This window comes from Erinaceus europaeus, chromosome 16 (assembly GCF_950295315.1).
Source record: "Erinaceus europaeus chromosome 16, mEriEur2.1, whole genome shotgun sequence".
NCBI lineage: Eukaryota > Metazoa > Chordata > Mammalia > Eulipotyphla > Erinaceidae > Erinaceus > Erinaceus europaeus.
In genome coordinates, this window is record NC_080177.1 from 29,487,320 (window position 1) to 29,509,172 (window position 21,853).

General features: G+C 42.7%; 1 protein-coding gene and 1 pseudogene across 2 annotated transcripts in view; both read left to right on the forward strand.

Annotated features, from left to right (window-relative positions):
* The first annotated feature begins 797 nt into the window (after window positions 1-797).
* On the forward strand, window positions 798-1,033 carry LOC103120495 (diphthamide biosynthesis protein 3-like; annotated as a pseudogene).
* A 16,366-nt stretch (window positions 1,034-17,399) lies between these two features.
* The window catches only part of SGPP1 (sphingosine-1-phosphate phosphatase 1), a 34,193-nt gene continuing 29,739 nt past the window's right edge, over window positions 17,400-21,853 (forward strand). Inside the window, exon 1 of one of the 2 annotated variants that reach the window (XM_060174862.1) lies at window positions 17,400-18,343. In XM_060174862.1, the coding sequence (XP_060030845.1) occupies window positions 17,645-18,343 (699 nt within the window). In that variant the 5' untranslated portion in view covers window positions 17,400-17,644. The remainder of the gene's footprint in view (window positions 18,344-21,853) is intronic. The other variant, XM_007530908.3, reaches the window with a different exon arrangement.

The window sequence follows — 21,853 nt, forward strand, 5'->3', positions numbered from 1 at the left end:
CACTAACAGAGGAGAGGGAGGTGAGGTGGAAGGTAAATGCTGAAAGAGAGTGTAACACAGCATTGCTTGAGACAGATTGCAGCTGAAATTAAAGCTGGAAGCAATCTTGCATAGCCCAGTTAAATAGACCAAAAGTCCTTACGTATTTCAACTACTGATAGTTTGAGTTAGATTTCTGCCAAATACAGATGAGGAGAATTTGACCATAGGTCAAATACAAACATCAACTGTGAATACAAATTATATCTTGTCAACAATGAAGGGAAGAGCTGAGGAGAAAAGCAGTTGGTTTTTCTTTTTGTTTGTTTGCAGGCAGGAGTTTATTGGCAAAAAAAAAAAAAAGCAACTTATAAGTTGGGAAGCATACAGATAGTCTTAAAGAGGAAGTGGAGTCTATTTTATACTGAGTAGAGTTGGGGTAGCATAATAGTCTATATATATACTTGTAAGTTCTCCAGGAAAAATCAAGCATATTTATGAGGGACAAAGGTGGGCAAGCTTGGTAGGGGAACACACAATTTACATGTACATCCGGTGCATATACAGAGAAGACAAAGATACTATACTATAGGTTGTGGAGGGTGACACTGTGCAGTCACCACTGACCAATTCTGCTCATTCTATGGTCTTATTAGTGATAGGATGAAAAAACTGAAATGCTGAAATGAAGATTGTTCATTCTCTGGGATACAAACTGAAAACTAAATAATTTTGCTTAGACTACAAAGAAGTTTCTATCGTGAGCAGCATCCACATGGAACAGCTAGAGTGACAACTCTTTGTTGGGCACAGTAACAATGGCAGTGTTTCACGAGGTAGAAATAGAGGGTTTCCAATATGACAAGGAAATTTCTACCCCTGCCCATGTGGGGATAATTTTTGCATCACTTAAGTAGGAGATGGAGAGTGGAGAAGACATGGCAACCTCTCTTAGCTGCTCTCTTATTATAAAAGTGATTTTGACAAAGCTCAGTTGATATATGGAGAAACAGTCCCAGCCCCTACTAGCAACAAAGAATTAGTTACATGCTAAAGAATACTTTTTTAATATTTATTTTATTTATTTATTCCCTTTTGTTGCCCTTGTTGTTTTATTGCTGTAATTATTGTTGTTACTGATGTCGTTGTTGTTGGATAGGACAGAGAGAAATGGAGAAAGGAGGGGAAGACAGAGAGGGGGAAAGAAAGACAGACACCTGCAGACCTGCTTCACCGCCTGTGAAGCAACTCCCCTGCAGGTGGGAAGCCGGGGGCTCGAACCGGGATCCTTATGCTGTACCGCCTGTGCTTAACCCGCTGCACTACTGCCCGACTCCCACTAAAGCATACTTTAGCAAGCCAAATCTTGAACATCTGGGAATGTGCCAAGCCAGAAACATCAAAAGCATGATTTCCCTGTGACTTTTTCATGGGGACAACCACTTTGTCGTTTGCTGTTCCCCTGGAGTGTGAATCCTTTCCATCTGTTGTTGGGTTCACTTCAATTAAAGAAGCAAGTCTGTGCCATGCCTGGATTGCATGCTTACAGTTTTGAATTGGAAGTATCCTTAATTTCCCTCAGAATTCAATGGAAAGTAACATTAGTTCACTGCTTGCTTTCCCTCTGTTTTGTCATTATTAAGTCATACACCCAATTACTTCATTATGTGATAACAACATGATCTACTTCTAAGTCATTAGAATTTCTTAGTTAAAGGGATAGGTATTATTATTTTACCTGGTTGTTTCTTTTTGTTCCGAATTTAAGAAAATGTTATCTTTTCAAAATAAATAATTTTGCTTAGCAAACAAAGTAACATGAAAAGAGAAGTAAACAACAGATACTTGTTTTGTTTTAGCCAGAGTACTATTCAGCTCTGATTCACAGTGGTGCTGGGCACTGAACCACGAATGGGCAAGCCTCACGCATAAAAATCTATTGTGGGGGGGTCAGGTGGTAGCGCAGCAGGTTAGACACACATGGCGTGAAGCGCAAGGGCCAGCTGAAGGATCCCAGTTCCAGCCCCCGGTTCCCCACCTGTAGGGGGGGTCGTTTCACAAGCGGTGAAGCACGTCTGCAGGTGTCTCTCTCTCCTCCTCTCTCCATTTCTCTCTGACTTATCCAACAACAATGACATCAGCAACAATAATAGTAACCACAAAAATAATTTTTTTTTTAAAGATTTTATTTATTTATTTATGAGAAAGATAGGGGAGAGAGAGAAAGAACCAGACATCACTCTGGTACATGTGCTGCCAGGGATTGAACTCAGGACCTCATGCTTGAGAGTCTAGTGCCTTAGCCACTGCGCCACCTCCTGGACCACCACAAAAATAATTTTAAAAAGGCAACGAAAGGAGAAAAAAATCTGTTGTATAGGACTGAGGATATTGTATAGTGGATATGCAAAAGATTATTTCTTTTAAAAAAAATTTTTATTTATAAAAAGGAAACATTGGGGGTCGGGCGGTGGCGCAGTGGGTTAAGGGCACGTGGCTCAAAGCGCAGGGACCGGCTAAGGATCGTGGTTCGAGCCCCGGGCTCCCCACCTGCAGGGGAGTCGCTTCACGGGCGGTGAAGCAGGTCTGCAGGTGTCTATCTTTCTCTCCCCCTCTCTCTGTCTTCCCCTCCTCTCTCCATTTCTCTCTGTCCTATCCAACAACAAAACAACGTCAACAATGACAATAATAACCACAACGAGGCTGCAACAACTAGGGCAACAAAAAGGGGGAGAAATGGCCTCCAGGAGCGGTGGATTCATGGTGCAGGCACCGAGCCCAGCAATAACCCTGGAGGAAAAAAAAAAAAAAAAAAGGAAACATTGACTAAACCATAGGATAAGAGGGGTACAACTTCACACAGTTCCCACCACCAGAACTCTGTATCCCATCCCCTCCCCTAATAGCTTTCCTATTCTTTAACCCTCTGGGAGTATGGACCCAAGGTCCTTGTGGGATGCAGAAGGTTGAAGGTCTGGCTTCTGTAATTGCTTCCCCGCTGAACATAGGCGTTGACAGTCCATACTCCCAGCCTGTCTCTTTCTTTCCCTAGTGGGAAGGGCTCTGAGAAAGCAGAGCTCCAGGACATATTGGTGTGGTTGTCTGTCCAGAGAAGTCTGGTTGGCATCATGCTAGCATCTGGAACCTGGTGGCTGAAAAGAGAGTTAACATACAAAGCCAAACAAATTGTAGATCAATCATGGACCTAAAGGCTGAAATAGTGCAGGTAAAGAGCTGGGGGGGGGGGGGAGGTGTGTCTCTGTTTTGTAGATAGCTCATAGGCATATTTTAGTTATATTCCAAAGGGCCTGGGGCTATACTATTTTTTTTTGTGTTGTTTTTTTTTAATTTTTTTGCCTGAGCCTGAAATCTAATATGCAGCTGCTGGATCCTAATTATTGTCTGGGGAGGTGATGTCATGGCTGGCAGAAGGACCAGAAAGCTGGATCAGGGAAGAGAGTAGCTCCCAAATATGGGAAAGGGTATAAATATTGTTAACTGTAAACCCCATCAATCTGATGTGATCTGGGCCCCATATTCAGCTTAGGAGCCTATGTGACCTCTGCATCCCTGTAGATCTGAGCTCATATTCTGTGGTCATAAGTAGGAACATTCCAGGTTGCCCCAATATCAGGACCCATCTTCCTCAGGTGTAGCATAGAGTATATTGTCCATCCTCCCTTCAGATTGTTGATCCAAGTTGAGGGCAAGGTCTTATGGGGGCCCACAAAGTGGTCTATTTTGTTGTTCCTGATAGAAATGACTGGTAACAATGGAGAGAGGGACTTATTCAAGGTCTAGGCCCATCATGTCTGTTTGGGAATCTCAGGACTCCCCGATTAGAGCCCCAGCTGACGGGGTGGCCTGATAGTGACTAAAGAATCATTGTTAAAGAATGCCAGTCTCTTGCCCTTATTCAGCTTTTGCAGTCCTTGCTTTGATGAGGTTAGCTTTGGAGTAAGTGAGAGAACTGTAATAGGAAGTAGGTGAGGAGGGTATCTAAGTAGATATTATTTCATTATGAACTTGATACTCACTACAGACTATTGTGTATTTTTGCTTTCAGGTATATATTTTGCTCTAATTTATGGATACATGTGAACATATGCTTTATCTTACGGGACCTGGTCTATATCTAGGTTTTAGGATTCTGTTAGGAATTGAACCTCCTGGAATGGAATTTGAGAATACCATGAAAGGAAAGGTCTCACTCGAGTAATGAGGGTGAAGGCTTGACATTCCATGCCTGATGTCTCTGGACACAGTCTGAAGTGAAGCATGCTGAGGTGGTACTCGCTGTGTTGATTAGGTTGGGATCGGCGGATGCAATATCATTTTGTATGAATTGAGAGAAGCATGCAGGAAAGTGAGCCCCACCCTAGAGGTTCCAGGACTGGGGGAAATATAGGCTCTAAAGAGGAAGTGGGAGGTTCCTGCTGTCTTAGGATTTAAGAAGACAATAGATACTTATTGCTGTAATCACATTATTGGGCTGTTGGGTTAACTTTGAAATATTCCTTTGTTAGGATTTGCTGTATCATACACAACATCACCATAATTTGTCCTTTGACATTACTTGTATATAGCTGTGCTACCAGTTGCTTCTGTTCTCCCTGGTCTAAGCTTTTAAGAGAGTCAACATATGAAAGACTCAGCCTACTAAAAAGACTCAGTCTGTGATTTAAAAAGTTTGAGACATTCGATTTTTCCCCTCATATTAATTAAAAAGTGATTTATCTGACTACAAATTGATAGGAGTGTACATAAACACCATTCCCACCACCAAAAGACTATGTACCATACCCTCCCACCCCCCCACCCCCCCGTGAAGCTGAACATCCACCCTCACCCTCTACCCAGGGTTTTTACTTTGGTGTCCTACTCCAAGCAGAAGACTATTTCATGCCTGAGGCTCTGAGGTCCCAGGTTAAATCTACTGTTAAAAGAACTGCATCACCATAAACCAGAGATGAGCAATGCTTTCCTCCTGTCTCACACTTGAAATTTGTACTTAGAATTCAGTATCTCTCCCCTACTGCAAAATTCCCACTGTGGTCATATCTTTTGAATGATTTTTTTCATGCTATCCCTAGCAAGTATTAAAAGAAAAAAAATATCATAATACCACCAACAAGTTCATATATCTCTCCAGAAATGAAGTATTTCTTCTGAGGTGGGAAGAGATTAATAAGTGACAACATACTTTAAAAAATATTTTTTCATTTATTTATGTTAGAGAGAGAGAGAGAGAGAGCCAGAGCATTGCAACAGTTCTTTGTTGCTTAAACTCAAATGTGGAAGTGGTGCACCACTGCCGCCAATATCTCAATTTGGTGTCAGCCGACCTTGAGCACCAGTTTTTAGTCCTGGATATGGCTGCCTCACCCCCTTTCCATCCAACAAACCACAAGTGTCTGTATTCACCTGTGGCTTAAGTGATTTTCTTTCTTCCTTTCTTCCCTTCTTTCTTTCTCTTTTTTTTACCAGGTGTTTCTTTAATGCTGACCCAGAAGTGCTGTGCCTCAACTGCCAAACTCCCAGTTTGGTGCCAGCTGTCCCTTTTAGTTAGAGGGAATCTATCCCTCACCTCTTTTCTGTCCACAAGTCATATGTGTACACTCACCTGTGGCATGGTGAGTTTCTGAAGAAATTCTGGTCATATTTTCTTGAGTATTCAGGTGATTTTCATTGCTTTTCCTAGTTGACTGGGGAAAGTAAGAAGGACTCTGCTGCTACTCCATGGCAACACTTCCAGAAGTACCTGGCAGTTCACTTTTGAGCAGTAATTTTAGCATCCGGCAATCTCTGTTACTCTTAGAGGGTAACCAAGGGCATTAAACCATGTAAGGACAGGTTTGGGGGAAACAATGGAATGATTAGCGTGCAATATAAATTTTAAAGTCTTTGTTTTGTTATGACATGCTAAGACATGGTGTGTCAGAATAGGCGACTATGTCCAGATGTTGAAATAAAGTTCCATTTTAGGCTTGACATCCAAAGAAAACACTTTTTACTCTTCAATAGGAATCTAGTACCAGGCTGAGCTTCACAGGTGGGAGACAGAGACGACCAGAGACTCATGGCTGAGTGGTAAGCAGTTTAGTCTTTATTCATGTGGAATGCAGCACAATCTAAGCTATCTCTAATCACAATCTTGTCCTTCTCTATCCTGAGGTGGAAGAGTAAGGTCCGAAAAGGATGTAAGTAGGATAGGGGGTGGAAAGAAAGAAAAAAGCGGGAACCAGTGAGGATTAAACCAATGTCCCAGAGGCAGGGGGGTGCTTAGTTAACAGTGGTTATGTAAATAGAATACAGTGCCAAGCAGGGGGGATTAAACCAGTGAAACAGAAGGGGTCTTAGAAGCAGGATTTAGAAGCATACCAACAATCTAGGATAAAGTAATGCCTCATTACATCAAGTGGCAATGTTGAACTTTACCTGAAGGTTAAGAAATTTCCTCAATAACTGGAGAGAATTAAACATGCTAGAGCACAATATTTACATGCCTGTGGAGCTATCCACCCAAAGGTCAATTCTTGGTATCACCACAGCCCACAGGTGAGCAGCATTGTCTCACTCATTAAAAAAAATAATTACGGAGTCAGGCAGTAGCACAGTGGGTTAAGCACACATGGTGTAAAATGCAAGGACTGGATCCAGGTTCAAGTCCCCAGCTCCCCACCTGCAGGGGAGTCCCTTCATAGGCAGTAAAGCAGGTCTGCAGGTGTCTTTTTCTCCCCTTCTCTGTCTTCCCCTCCTCTCTCCATTTCTCTCTGTCCTATCCAACAATGGAGACATCAACAATAATAATAACTACAACAATAAAAATCAACAAGGGCAAAAAAAAAGGAAATAAATATTTTTTAAAAATAATAATTAAATATCTTCATCCTTTTTTAAAAATAGCTTACTATAACAAACCCCCTTCTCTAAAAGACTGGCTATAAAATGATATTTACCCAATTTTGGTTTTTTTTTTCCCTTTCCCCAGATTCCTTAACTTTGGCTTGCCCTGATGCTGGATCATTATACAGTCCTTCCCCAAGAGCTACAGGGAGAAAAGAAGAAACTGGTTTGAGGATAAAAACAAAAAGTTCTCATCTACTGTTTTTCTCGTGCCATGTCCCATACCTGGTTCTTGTTCGTAAAAAAAACAACAACAACAACAACACAAAACATATTATCTCAGCTCTTGAGATGTCTTCAAGTCTTTGGTTCCAGACCTTTGTGTGGCAACAGTCTCTCCCACTTGCCCTAAAAAAAACCTTTTCATAAGGAAAAAAAAAAAAACAACAAACTAGTATAGCCACAGACTAGCTATCTACAAAATGGAGACACCCCCCCCAAATCTTCAACTGCACTATTCCAGCCCTTACATCCATGACTGGTCAACAATTTGTTTGGCTTTGTATGTTAACTCTCTTCTCAACCACCAGGTTCCAGATGCTAGCAAGATGCAGACCAGACTTCCCTGGACAGACAACCCCACCAATGTGCCTTGGAGCTCCACTTCCCCAGAGCCCTTCCCAACTAGGGAAAGAAAGAGACAGGCTGGGAATATGGATCGACCTGTCAACGCCCATGTTCAGCGGGGAAGTAATTACAGAAGCCAGACCTTCAACCTTCTGCATCCCACAAGGACCTTGGGTCCATACTCCCAGAGTGTTAAAGAATAGGAAAGCTACCAGGAAAGGGGATGGGATACGGAGTTCTGGTGGTAGGAATTGTGCGAAGCTGTACCCCTCTTATCCTATGGCTTAGTCAATGTTTCCTTTTTATAAATAAAAAATTTAATAAAAAACCTTTCCATATTTCCTTTATATTTGACATACCGTAACTCTGAATATGACATCTCTTTAACGGAGTCCACATGATTTCACTCTAAATCAAGATATTTTCTGAATATATCACATCTCACATCTCTGTCCTTTCCTTTGCCACTCTCCTGATCAGACCCTTATAAATTTCTTTCTTGCTTATTCCTAATTGGTTTCAGTCTATTTTCACAATGATAAATAATCTATTAATCTGACTATATATTACAATTCCAGGTGATCTGGGGGTGATGTTGTGAGTAAAGTATTGGACTCTCAAGCATCACAGTAATCGAGTCCCCAGCATCACATGTGGCAGAGCGATGTTCTGGTTCTCTCTCTCCTCTCCAATAAATAGAAAAATAGATTACACACACACACACACACACACACACACACACAATAACTCCAACTTTAGTACATTTCTTTTTTTTTTTTTTTTTTTACCAGAGCACTAAGTAGCTATGGTTTATGGTGGTGCAGGGGATTGAACCTGGGACTTTGAAACCTCAGGCATGAAAGTCTCTTTGCATAACCATTATGCTATCTAACCCACCCCAACTTTAGTACTTTTTTAAAAAAAATTTTGTTAATTTAAGATCCTTTATTTATTATTGGATAAAGACAGAGAGAAACTGAGAGGAGAGGAAGAGATAGAAAGGGAAAGAGACAGACACCTGCAGCCCTGCTTCACCACTCATGAAGTTTTCCCCCTGCAGGTGAGGACCAGGGGCTTGAACCTGGGTCCTTGTGCACTGTGGTATTTGTGCTTAAACAGGTGCACCACCACCTGGCCCTTACTTTAGTACTTTTTAAAGATAATTTTCCTATTCTGTTGCCTAATAATAAACTACAATTACCTTAATGTAGTTCTTTAAGCCTTTCTACAAGATCTAACCTCATCTTTTCTTCTTTCTGTAACTGCATCAGCCTTGCAATTTTCATTTTAATCATGTTTCCCCATTATCTTTTTTGTACCACTAAGTTGTACCCCTCAAAAATTTTGTTTCTTCTTTCTTTTCTGTAATAAGGGAAAAAATAGAGTCCAGGTCATGATACACCTGGTTGAGCACACATGTTACAATGCACAAGTATCCAGGTTCAAGCCCTGGTCCCCACCTGCAGAGGAGAGCTTTGTGAGTGAAGCAGTACTGCAGGTGTCTCTTTCTCTCTCCCTCTCAATATCCCCCCACCTCTCGATTTCTGGCTATCTTTATACAATAGATAAAGATAATTTAAAAAGAAGAAAAAAATAATTTAAAAAGAAAAGAGTCAGGCGGTAGTTCAGCGGGTTAAGTGCATGTGGCACCAAGCATAAAGACAGATGTAAAGATCCCAGTTGGAGCCCCTGGCTCCCCACCTGCAGGGGAGTCATTTCACAGCCGGTGAAGCAGGTTTGCAGGTGTCTCTCTTTCTTTCCCCCTCCTCTCTTCATTTCTCTCTGTCCTATCCAACAACAACAATAATAACTACATCAATAAAAAACAAGGTCAACAAAAGGAAAAATAAATAATTTAAAAAGAAGAAAAAAATTAGAGAGGGATTGGTAGGGAAAGGGAGAGAGAAATAGATACCTAGAACACTATTTCACTGCTTGTGAAGCTTTCCCCCTGGAGGAGGAGACTGGGAGCTTGAACCCTGATGGTTTTGCATGGTAATATGTGCATTCTATCACATTTGCCACTACTTCCTACCTCCTGAATTTCAATCCAATATAAATGTTCGTATTTTAAAGGAATCATTTTTGTAAAGTAAGTTAGGCTGAAATCACCATCTTTCTTGGACAGTTGTACAAACTAAAGACTAAAATGATGCAACTGGTCTGGTTCATTATATATATATGTGTGTGAATATATATATATATATATATATCTAGTAATATATATATCCAGTAATATATATATATCCAATAATATATATACGTATTATATACATATAATACGTATATATATATATTGGATAGAAACAGAGAAATCAAAAGGAGTAGAGGTAGAGGGGAAAAGAGACAGAGAGACACCTGCAGCCCTGCTTCACCACTTGTGAAGGTTTGCCTCAGCAGGTGGGGACCAGGGGGTTTGAACCTGGGCCCTTGCACATTGCAAAGTGTGTGCTTAATCAGGTGCACCACTACCTGGCCCCTCATCTACTATTTCTATACTCTCTGCAAGGAGCAGAAACATAATGATAAAAGAGAGGATATTCACCAAAATTCAAGATGTACAGATGAGTAACCACTCTACAATGTTCGTTTGACCCAGGTCCCAAAAGGACAGGCTAAAGGGGCAGATTAGGGAGAATAAGTAATCCTTCTCATTTGACTCAATTCATAGATAATACCGTGTCAGAGGACATACTGTTCACTGCTATGTTGTAGAATTCCTAAAATATTTGTTGTGTCCCTCGCTTACAATGCACAGTGTATAAATTCTCCACATGAGGACCCAGTTAATCTTTAAAGCAGTTCTCCTAAGAAGAAGCTGAGTGTTGTTTCTGGTTTTTGTTTGGGTTTTTTTGTTGTTGTTTGCAAATAGGATTTATTTTTTATGGCTCCTGAATTAAAAAAATATATTTTATTAGTGATTCACAAAATTATAAAATAACAGGGGTACAATTCCACACCATTGCCACCACGTTATTTAAAATTTTTTTTTATGTTATTAGTAGTTGGTTATAAGATTACAAGATCACAATGTATAGTTCCACACCACACCCAGTACCAAAGTTCTGTATCCCCACCCTCCCACCTCCAAAGATAACTACCATTGTTCTCATAAGTTCTACAGTTTGCTTGCTTCTGTTTGGATTTTTTTTTTTTTTTTGGCAAGTTCACATAAATCAGATCTCTAGATTCCATGTATGAATGAAAATATCTAGTAGTAGTCTTTTATCTTGTTCCTGAGTTTCAATATGTTCTGGGCTGGAGTCCTTAGTCTTTGATTTTTAATAATCTCACTTTAAGTGCTTGTTTGTTTCTTTCTTTGTTTGTTTTTTTAATTTGCCTGCAGGGTCATCGCTGGCTGGGGCTCTGTGCCTGCACTAAAAATCTGTCAGACAACCCCCCTGCTCTGCTCCATCGTTGACACTATGGTCTATTTACATAATCATTGTTTTGCCTGAGACCCGCCCTGCCTGCAGGGTATTAATTTATCCCACTGGTTAAAACCTTCGCAACAGTTGCTATGGAAGCTTTCTACCTTGGAGCTCTTTCCTTTTCTCCACCCCCTCTCCTAGCCATTTCCTTTTCCGACTTGCCACTTCCGGTTTAAGATATATATAAAGGTGTTGTCTCTGATCAATAAAGGCATTGCAATCTTCTCTGCCACGAGTTCCTGGTTCCTCTCCCACATCTCCGAGTAAGCAGCAGCCCAGGTTGGCTCCGGTCAAGCTCTCTCCAACCCAGAGAGCACGTGCTGGGAAGAAACACCCTCACGCTAGCCCAGCACAAATCCACTGCTCCTGACAACCTATTTTTTTCCACTGTTGTTGTTGTTGGATAGGACAGAGAGAAATTGAGAGAGATGGGGAAGACAGAGAGGGAGAGAGAAAAATAGACACCTGCAGACCTGCTTCACTGTGCAGGGGAGCTGAGGGCTTGAACCAGGATTCTTGAGCCAGTCCTTGTGCTTTGCACTAAGTGCGCATAATTAGGTGCACTACTGCCAGAACCCCGGACCTTAAGTTTGGTCTTCTTTTCAATCAATAGCTCCTTCCCTCTGTGTAAGTGAAATTTCTTCTTGCTGTTAAGCTGCTAATATTGTTCATACTGCCATTTATGCATTTAGCTTAGTTTTCACTACTATTATTTCTCTTTTTAAAATTTTATTATTATTATTATTATTATTTTAACCAGAGCACTGCTCAGCTCTGACTTATGGTGGTGCAGGGGATTGAACCTGGGACTTTGGAGCCTCAGGCATGAGAGTCTGTTGCATAACCATTATGCTGTCTACCCCTGCCCCATTACTGTTATTTCTATACATTAGTTAAAATGAATGGAAAACTATTCTATTCTTTTTGGGACTTCATGAAATATTTTGTAATGTATGTTAATTATATCTTAGTGACCAAGTAAATATAACATGAAAATTGAGAACTCAAAGTCAGTTGAATATTATTAACCTAAGAAAGAAGATGGAATTTCTTCAATAATGATAGTAGTAAGATAGTTTAGAGGGTAGGGGTAGGTAACATAATGGTTATGCAAAGAGACCATCATTTATAAGGCTCCAAAGACCCAAGTTCAATCCCCTGAATCACCAGAGCTGTGCAGTGTTCTGATTAATATATATAGTTTAGCAAAGAGCTGGCAAAACTCTCACTTGGATAGTACAGCTTTTGGATAGTGTATCTGTAAAGTACATCAAAAAGTTTATGTTGCACCATTGTTCTGAAGAATGGTATGAATGTTATCCGGATTGTCCATAAAGAAGAGATTTACTTTCCTGTTGTCCTTTAGTGATCTTTGAAACTCAATTCCAAGAATTAATTACTAAATGGCTAGTCAACACACTGGTTTGACCAGAACCTGTGGTATGATCTCTAAAGTAATCATCTCTAAGGGTCACTAGGTCTCTTCAAAGATTTATATAGGCCTTGAAACTAGTTCTTCTGATGCAATTTAATGGGTTTGTTTTTTTTCCATACCTGTGAACTGCATACATTCACAGTAACCCATTCGTTCTTTATTCACTATTTGTTTTGTCCTAAGAACTAGGTTAATGGAAATTAAAAATGAACTAAAATATCACCATGGGGACTCTTCATCTGCACTATTCCTGTCTTTAGGTCCATGATTGGTCAATAATTTGTTTGACTTTGTATGTTAACTCTCTTTTCAACCACCAGGTTCCAGATGCTAGCATGATGCCGACCAGACTTCCCTGGACAGACAACCACACCAATGTGTCCTGGAGCTCCAATTCCCCAGAGACCTTCCCCACTAGGGAAAGAGAGAGACAGGTTGGGAGTACAGATCCACCTGTCAACGCCCATGTTCATCCAGGAAGCAATTACAGAAGCCAGACCTTCAACTTTCTGCATCCCACAAGGACCTTGGGTCCATACTCCCAGAGGGTTAAAGAATAGGAAAGCTATCAGGGGAGGGAAGGGGATACAGAGTTCTGGTGGGAACTGTGTGAAGTCGTACCCCTCTTTTTTTTTTTCCTCCTCCAGGGTTATTTCTGGGCTCGGTGCCTGCACCATGAATCCACCGCTCCTGGAGGCCATTTTTTCCCCCTTTTGTTGCCCTTGTTGTAGCTTCGTTGTGGTTATTACTATTGCCTTGTTGACGCAATTCGTTGTTGGATAGGACAGAAAGAAATGGAGAGAGGAGGGGAAGACAGAGAAGGGGAGAGAAAGATAGACACCTGCAGACCTGCTTCACCGCCTGTGAAGCGACTCCCCTGCAGGTGGGGAGCCAGGGGCTCGAACCGGGATCCTTACGCCAGTCCCTGCGCTTTGCACCACATGCGCTTAACCCACTGTGCCACCGCCCGACCCCCAGTTGTACCCCTCTTATCCTATGGTTTAGTCAGTGTTTCCTTTTTTAAATTTATTAAATATTTATTTATTTCCTTTTTGTTGCTCGTTTTTATTGCTGTTGTAGTTATTATTGTTGATGTCATCGTTGTTGGATAGGATAGAAATGGAGAGAGGAGGGGAAGACAGAGAGGAGAGAAAAAGACACCTGCAGACCTGCTTTACCGCCTGTGAAGTGACTCCCCTGCAGGTGGGGAGCCGGGGGCTCGAACTGGGATCCTTACGCGGGTCCTTGAGCTGGGTGCTACGTGCACTTAACCCGCTGTGCTACCGCCCGACTCCCAATGTTTCCTTTTTATTAATAAAGAATTTTAAAAAATCCTCATGGGGGCTCATTCCTAAGGAACAGTATTGCCATAGGCAAGACCCTTGCTCTGCAAAAATGAAAAGTTTACATGTGGCCTGGGAAGTAGAGTGGATAAAGAGCTGTGCTCTCAAGCATGAAGTTCTGGGTTTGATCCCCACATCACATGTGCTAGTGATTCTCTGGTTCTCTCTCTCCCTCTTCTCTTTCTCTCATAACCAGATCTTATAAAATATTTTATTGGGAAGGATTAATGGTCTACAATAAATACAGTTGTTACAACATGTGTAAAATTTCTCAGTTTTCTGCAAAACACTCTCACCTCCAGTCTAGGTCCTCCTCTACTATCATTCACCAAGACCTGAAAGTCCCTGCCCACCCAAAGTCCCTTACTTTGGTGCAATACACCAAACCCAGTTCAAGTTCCATTTTGTGTTTCCCCTTTCTGTTCTTATTTCTTAAATTCTGTCTATGAGTGATATCATCCCATATTCACCCTTCTCTTTCTGGCTTATCTCATTTAACGTGATTTCTTCAAAGTCCATCCAAGATGAAGAAGGTGAATTCATCATTCTTAACAGCTGAGTTGTATTCCATTGTGTATATGTACCACAACTTACTCAGCTACTCATCTGTTGTTGGACTCCTGGGCTGCTTCAAGGTTTTGGCTTTATTACAAATTTATTACAAATTGTGCTGCTAAGAACATATGTGTACAAAGATCTTTTTGAATGGGAGTGTTTGGTTCCTTAGGATATATCCCCAGGAGAGGAATTGCAGGGTCATAGGGTAGGTCTATTTCTAGCCTACTCAGAGTTCTCCAGACTGTTCTCCACAGGGGTTGGACTAATTAACATTCCCACCAGCAGTGCAGGAGGGTTCCCTTACCCCTGCAACCTCTCCAGTATTTATAGTTACAATCCTTTCTGAAGTATGACATTCTCATAGGAGTGAAGTGGAATATCATAGTTGTCTTTATTTCCATTTCTCTGACAGTCAATGACTTGGAGCTTTTTTCATATCTGTTGGCCTTTTGAGTCTCTTCTCTGGTGAATAGTTAATAGATTTTTTAAATCCATGCTTTACTATGAAAATGTTTGCCACAGAAAGTTTATATTTGAATTATTTAATATAATTATATTTCTATTGTGTTAAGATATTCCACTATGAAAAGTTCAGAGTGAGAGAAAACAGAATCGACTAGAACTATTGTTTACCATGGGGGTTTGGTTCACAGTTAAGACAATGTTCTTCTCATTAACTGATTTATTGTGCCAGCAGGGCAGTGTCAGTCTCTTCACATTTTGTCAGTCTGTATCCTCACAAATCAAATTCCATTTCCCCATCACCTTTGTTTACCTTTAAAGAGAATACTGCATTCTGGAAAAAATATGCTAGTACTGAGAGTCACAATTTAGCTATGAGATAGAAATATCACTTTTGCAGCCCAGGAGATGGTACAGTGGATAAAGTCAAGTTCAGTCCTCAGCACTACATATGCTAGAATGATGCTCTGGTGCTCTATCACTAATAAACAAATAACTCTTTAAAAAAAGTAAGTAGAAATCACTTTCTACCTTTATTATATATACCTTCTTTGCTATCTTTAGACTGATCCCCAGTGTAGAGACAGTCCTTGGAAAAAACCTAAATTCATCTAAATTGTAGACAAATTATTCTGACAAAAGTATATATGTGGGGGCTGGGCTGTAGCAGTGAGTTAAGTGCACATGGCACCAAGCACAAGAATCTGTGTAAGGATCCTGGTCCGAGTCCCCAGCAACCCACCTAAAGGGGGGGGTCCCTTTATAGGCAGTAAAGCAGGTCTGCAGGTGTCTGTCTTTCTCTCCTCTTCTCTGTCTTCCCTTCCTCTCTGTCTTCCCTTCCTCTCTTGATCTCTCTCTCTCTGTCCTCTCCAACAACAGAAATGTCAACAAAAATGGGGGAAATGGCTTCCAGGAGCAGTGGACTCTCAGTGCAGGCACCAAGCCCCAGTGATGACCCTGGTGGCAAAAAAAAAAAAAAAAAAAAAAAAAAAAAAGATTCATATGCAAACCGCCTCATCCTCCTATAAAGTTGTCCGGGTCTTCCAATGCCAGTTAATCATCTGTTTCACAGGATCACGCTTAAGCAACTCAAGTCTATTCACTACTTATACCATGTCTCCCAAGAGTTGCTGCATATCCAGTTTTATATCTTCTTTATACTTGCTGATATACTTGTTTTGTCTACCTCACTTTTAAGGATGGGTTAGTATTTGCTCACAGAAGTATGATTTCAAATTTTTATCCTTTTCCAAATCTTGTTCAAATCTTTATCATTCTTATGAATCCCTAAACAATGATCCTTATCCAGACACCCATACTGTCTCACCTGATTACTGCAATAATGTAAATATTTACCTGGCCTTTGTTCTCTCACCTCAGTCAATTCATCTTTGATTTTCTTCCTCATTAACTTTCCCGAAAGCACTGTTCTGTTGGCATCACACCTTGGTTTAAAGATTTTTTATAGGTCCTCATTGCTTATGCAATAAAAATCCGTTTCACAATCAAGGCCTTTAAGATCTAGTCCACGCTTTGCTTTTTTTAACCGGATTCCAATCACATTCCCTTCCAACTCTGTCTTCATTCATTCTCTTTCTTTAAATGGATCTCTCCTCCTATCCATATCTTGCTCTTTATTTATGAACAGGCTCAATAGGATCAACTCCTAAAACCTTCCTTTCTGTCCTCGGTCAGCTTATTTGTCTCTGCTTTAGCGTTTGCTATATACTCTGAATGGTACAGGCAGACCTAACTCTCCCTCTCCCATTTGTACTGTGGAAATTTGAGGACAGAGGTGATTATTGTATGGCCATAGCCTAGCAAATGAAATGAGATTAGAATAACTGTCCCTGGGAAAATGAAAGGAAAATGCCTAATGACATAAGGGCAGAAGAATTTTCCTGCCAGTTTCTTGGAAGAAGCTGAATGTGTTTAACTACAGTAATTCACCCTACCTGAAACAACTTCCTGGTCTTAAGAGTTCAAAGACCTCACTCATAAAGAAAATAACAATAAAAATAAAACTTATTCTTTCTAGAAGTCACTCTTCTTAACTTGTGAGACAGGTAAATGTGCTCTCTAAATAGATCTGCTTTCTCAAATTAAAAAAATGCACGTGCTGCATCCTGTCAACCAATTTCATTTCTTCTGTACAGGACGCGTGGTTATTGGAAATTAGTCAAAAGGAATTTGCACAAGGAAACGAAGACTCACTTCGATCTCTCAGACCCAAATATCGACACGTATGGACCTGGGATTTACAATACAATCGCCAGCACGTGGTTTCCCCGGGAGAAGCTGCTCAATGGCTTGAGCGGCGCGACTCCGGAGCAGGCTACGGACTTCACCTCCAGGCGCCATTCGCCTCCTGACTCTCCGCCAGCAGCCGCCCCGGTGCTTGGCCGTCTGCACCTTCGAGGCTGCCTCCAGCACCCAGGCTTCTCCAAGTCCATGGCCGACAGGGAGAAGGCGGCACCTTCGGCCTGAGGAGGACTGACGGCTCAAGTTCGAGAGCGGGACGCGCTACGTGCGCCCGGCCGAGCGCCGCGACGCCTGGTGGGCGTTCATGCGAAGCTCCAGCCAGTCGGCCAGCGGGTCTGGCTGCCGCTCCAGGCCCGGGACCGAGGCAGCCTGGGCGCTGGCGGGCGCGAGAGGCGGGGACGGGCGCAGGCGGGCGCAGGAAGCCGCAGGCAGCCCCGGGCGGACCCCTCCCTGACTGGCAGAGGGGGCGGGGCGCGGGGCGGCGCGCGCCGGCGCGTGGAGGCCGCGGGCGGCGGCAGAGCGCGCGCGACGAGGGAGGGGCGGGGGCGCGCGGCGGCCGCTGCGGCCTGTGGCGCCGTCACCCGGCAGATCCGAGCGGGTCGAGAGAGCTGCCGCGGCCGCCACTCCAGCTTGCGGGACGCGCGGGGACTCCCCTCCTGCCGCCATCCTGCTGTCTGAGGGCAGCGCGGGTGCCGTTAAGCATGTCGCTGAGGCAACACCTGGCCCTGCTAGCGGGTCGTCTGCAGGACCCGCGGAAAGTGGCCAGTTTCCAGCGACTGTGCGGGGTGGAAGCTCTGCCGAGTCGCTCCACCGCGGCCGCCGCCGACGCGAGAGAAGATGGGGAGCGAGCAGGGGCGCCGGCAGCCGGAGTCTCCCGGCGCCGTGAGCGGCCACCTGGGGCGTCCGGAGGCTCCCAGCCGCCCGGGAGCGACCGCAATCAGTGCTCGGCCGCCCCGGACAGCGACGGCGTCCCCAACGGCGTCCGGAACGGGCTGCCTCCCGAGCAGGGCCCGACCTCGCCGCGGGTGGCGGGAGCTCTGCGCCGCAACTCGCTGACGGGCGAGGAGGGCCAGCTGGCCCGCGTGAGCAACTGGCCGCTCTACTACCTGTTCTGCCTGGGCACGGAGCTGGGCAACGAACTCTTCTACATCGTCTTCTTCCCTTTCTGGATCTGGAACCTGGACCCCCTGGTGGGCCGGCGGCTCGTGGTCACCTGGGTGCTGGTCATGTACGTGGGCCAGTGCACCAAGGACATCGTGCGCTGGCCGCGGCCCGCCTCGCCGCCCGTCATCAAGTTGGAGGTCTTCTACAACTCCGAGTACAGCATGCCCTCCACCCACGCCATGTCGGGCACCGCCATCCCCACCACCATGGTCCTCCTCACCTATGGCCGCTGGCAGGTAAGCAGGGGGCTTCCTCCCCCGCGCCTCCCCCACTCCCGCCACTCCCCCCAGCCCCGGCGCTTATTTTATTTTCATTCCATTCGGCCTTTCGCCTCCCACGACCTTCCCTGGGGGGAGGCGTTCAGACAGGCCTTGCCTGGGTTGAAGACAAATGAGAGCCGTCAAAAACTCAATAGTTTTAATACCTCCCCCTCCCTTTAAAATAAAACAAAAACCTTTCTTTTTAAGAACCCAAAGGAAACACTGCCCAGGAGAGTTATGCCCTTATCGCTAGGCGGGGGCTGGAGGCTTGAAATGCTTTTAAGTCTTGAGATGGACAGAATGCAATTGTGATTGCTTCTCGCCTCGTTGTAATTGATAGTTAAGGACCGAGGAGTTGACACCCATTTTCAGGGTCTGGAGGCTCCCTCTTCCTCCCTCAACCCCCCACCCCCATGCTCACCCCAAAACTGATTGTGTTTCAGGGAGAGGTAGAGTCCAGAACTTGACTCTGGAGCAATGTTTGTAAAAGTGTGTAATTCCAAAACAAACATGGTCGTCCCAGGCAATGAAGTAATGGCATTTTCAAGGGAAAAGACGCTCTTTGTAGCAGTTGGTGGAGCACAATAAGTATGTTCTTTTTTTTTTTTTTTTTAAGGGGTGTGGTTGCTAATTTGCTGATAAGACACAAAGTTTGATTATCTTCTAGGTCACTGAGCTGTACGTTCTTGTGCTTGTGCTACTACAATAGTATTATTTCATTCGCTTGAAGCATACATGGCTTCAAAATTGTTCTTAAAGTTGGAATTTTTATCGGGCTAGTGAACCTGTAAAAATGGCACGAATAATAGCAAGGTCAGCCTGACAATCAGGGATGAGTTTTTAAATGTTTAAAAAGAAAAAGCTTCTATTTTTATCTACTTATTGTGGCCTCCGTTTTTCAGGGGTTTTTTTCATGGTCCTTAAATGTTATTTTGGTTTAAGAGCTAATTTCTTTCTAATGGAAGTTGTTGTGCTAGGCTGCTGTCTTGGTTTTATGTAGTTTTTAAACAGTAAACTTGTTTACCCTGAAGTACAGCTCTTTAAGAATAAAACTAATAATCTAAGTAATTCCTTGATTTCCCTCATTACAGCACAAGTTATCTTACATTGAGAAATATAATTTCTTTGTAAAGCTCCATGATGATAAAACTTACTTATCCTAGACTTAAATCAGTATAGCTAAATTTTGCCTTCCCAGGTGCTTCTGTGCAATGTGTCTCTCTGACAATAGCGTAGAATATGTCTAATGTATTTTGTAAGAATGGCAGAAATAAGAGAGTCCCACAAGCAGTTTTCTCCTATTTAATCAAAGGAGAGAGATATGCAGTGATATTTGATTGTGAAGGTACTGCTGCTTTTGTTGTGCAGTTGATAAAAATCTCAAATTTTAACTTAATCTAAATATTTCAGAATTTAAGAATGACTTATGCTTAGCATGATAAGTTAATGATGCTTTTCCTACTTTCATGAAACCTTATCAGGATTCTCTGGCTATATAGTCTTTTGTAACTTCTTCTCAAGGAGTGTCTGTATTGCATACTATTTTCAGCTCATACTTTTGAACACATGCTAACAGGAATTGTGAAATCAGTGTATTGCTGAATTGTTTATGGGATGCTGTTGAACCCCATACATAGTGAATATATTAGTATTCTTAACATTTCCTGTAAGCTTATATTACAATTTCTAAACTCCTAGTATATTAAATTGAAAGTTTAAGAAAATTTTATGCCAAATAACTTGAAATTTTAATCAAGACGACTTTAGAAACCACCTAGTCTCAAACTGCCATTTCTTTTTTTTTTTCTTTTTTTCCTCCAGGGTAATTGCTGGGCTGGGTTGCCTGCACCAGGAATCCACCGCTCCTGGAGGCCATCTTTTCCCCCTTTTGTTGCCCTTGTTGTTGTAGCCTCGCTGTGGTTATTATTATTACCATTGTTGATGTTGTTCGTTGTTGGATAGGACAGAGAGAAATGGAGAGAGGAGGGGAACACAGAGGGGGAGAGAAAGATAGACACCTGCAGACCTGCTTCACCGCCTGTGAAGTGACTCCCCTGCAGGTGGGGATCTGGGGGGCTGAACCGGCATCCTTAAGTTGGTCCTTGCGCTTTGCGCCACGTGCCCTTAACCCACTGCACCACCGCCCGACCCCCTCAAACTGCCATTTCACAGACGTGGCAAATGACAAATTAGATTAGAATTAATCTTGTAAACTATTTTAAGTTTCCTAGACCTTTTTTCCCCACTCAAGATTTTAATCTTGTTTGTCTTTGCTTAGCTGTTTGGAAAGAAAGGTCCCCTTACCTGAAGCTACGAAGTTTCCTTCAATGCAGTAGGGTTTGGGCTCTAACCTGGGTCAATCATGTAACGAAACAGCACACTATCCAAGTGAGCTTTTTTCCTTCTCTCCTTTTAACTTAGCAGTATGTGTGTGTGTGTGTGTGTGTGTGTGTGTGTGTGTGTGTGTGTGTGTATTATGAGTGACCTGGAGATGCCTTACTTGCTTAGAGCACTGACCTCATTGTGCCTGAGGCCCTGGGTTGGAGCCTATCACCAAATGGGAACACTGTGAACAGAACCAAAAGGAGCTCCAAAGATGTTAGAGTTGTGCTCTCTTATCTTTAACTGTCTTTCCTTTTCTTTAAATAAACAAACAAATAACTAAAGCATGGAAAACTATACAGAGGAGGCTGCTCAGTGGTTTTGTGCACATAGCAGGCCCTTGGGTTCTACTACCTGGCACCACATTAAAAAGCAGATCCTTACTATGACTTGTAAACAGAAATACCTTCCTTTGCTTTAAGTTGTTTTTGTTCTCTCTGTGTCAGTTAGTATTGTATTGCTATTTTATTAGAGGCTTACATTTCCAGATTGGGTAAGGAAACAAACAAAAAATACTGGATGCTGCTGGAATGAGAATCAAACTATGAAAGCCTGCTGTTTTCTAATTACTAGCATTTTTGTTGCTCAGTGCTATCCATCTGTTGTGCTCGTGTTGCCTCTTTCGAACAGGCGTGGTTACTTTAATGTGCTTAGGATGCTGAAATGTTCTCAAAACTTGAGTTATCTCAGGTACCATCCCTTTGGTTTAGAATAACTACTTCACTCCTCCCTGCCACCATATGAAATCTGCAAGATTCACCTCCTATAAAGGCCCTGTTAAATTAATGCTTCCTGTTTCATTATCACTCATTTGTTCTTAAAATGACAGTGGGCAAAAAAAAAAAAAAAACTTAGTTGGGATTTGCTCACAGAGTTTTTATGCATTGCATAAGTAATAGTTGTTGTAGTTTACTGATGTTCCCAAAAACATTTTCTTCACTTCCTTCCAGTAGAACTAAGCCTTTATCCTTAGAATATATAGTTAGGGCCAGGTAGACAGCAAAGTGACTATGCAAAAGTTTTCTCGCCTGAGGCAAAGTTCAAACCCTGGTACCATCATAAACCGAGTTGAGCAGTTCACCGGTTAAAAAAGAAGATGGAAGA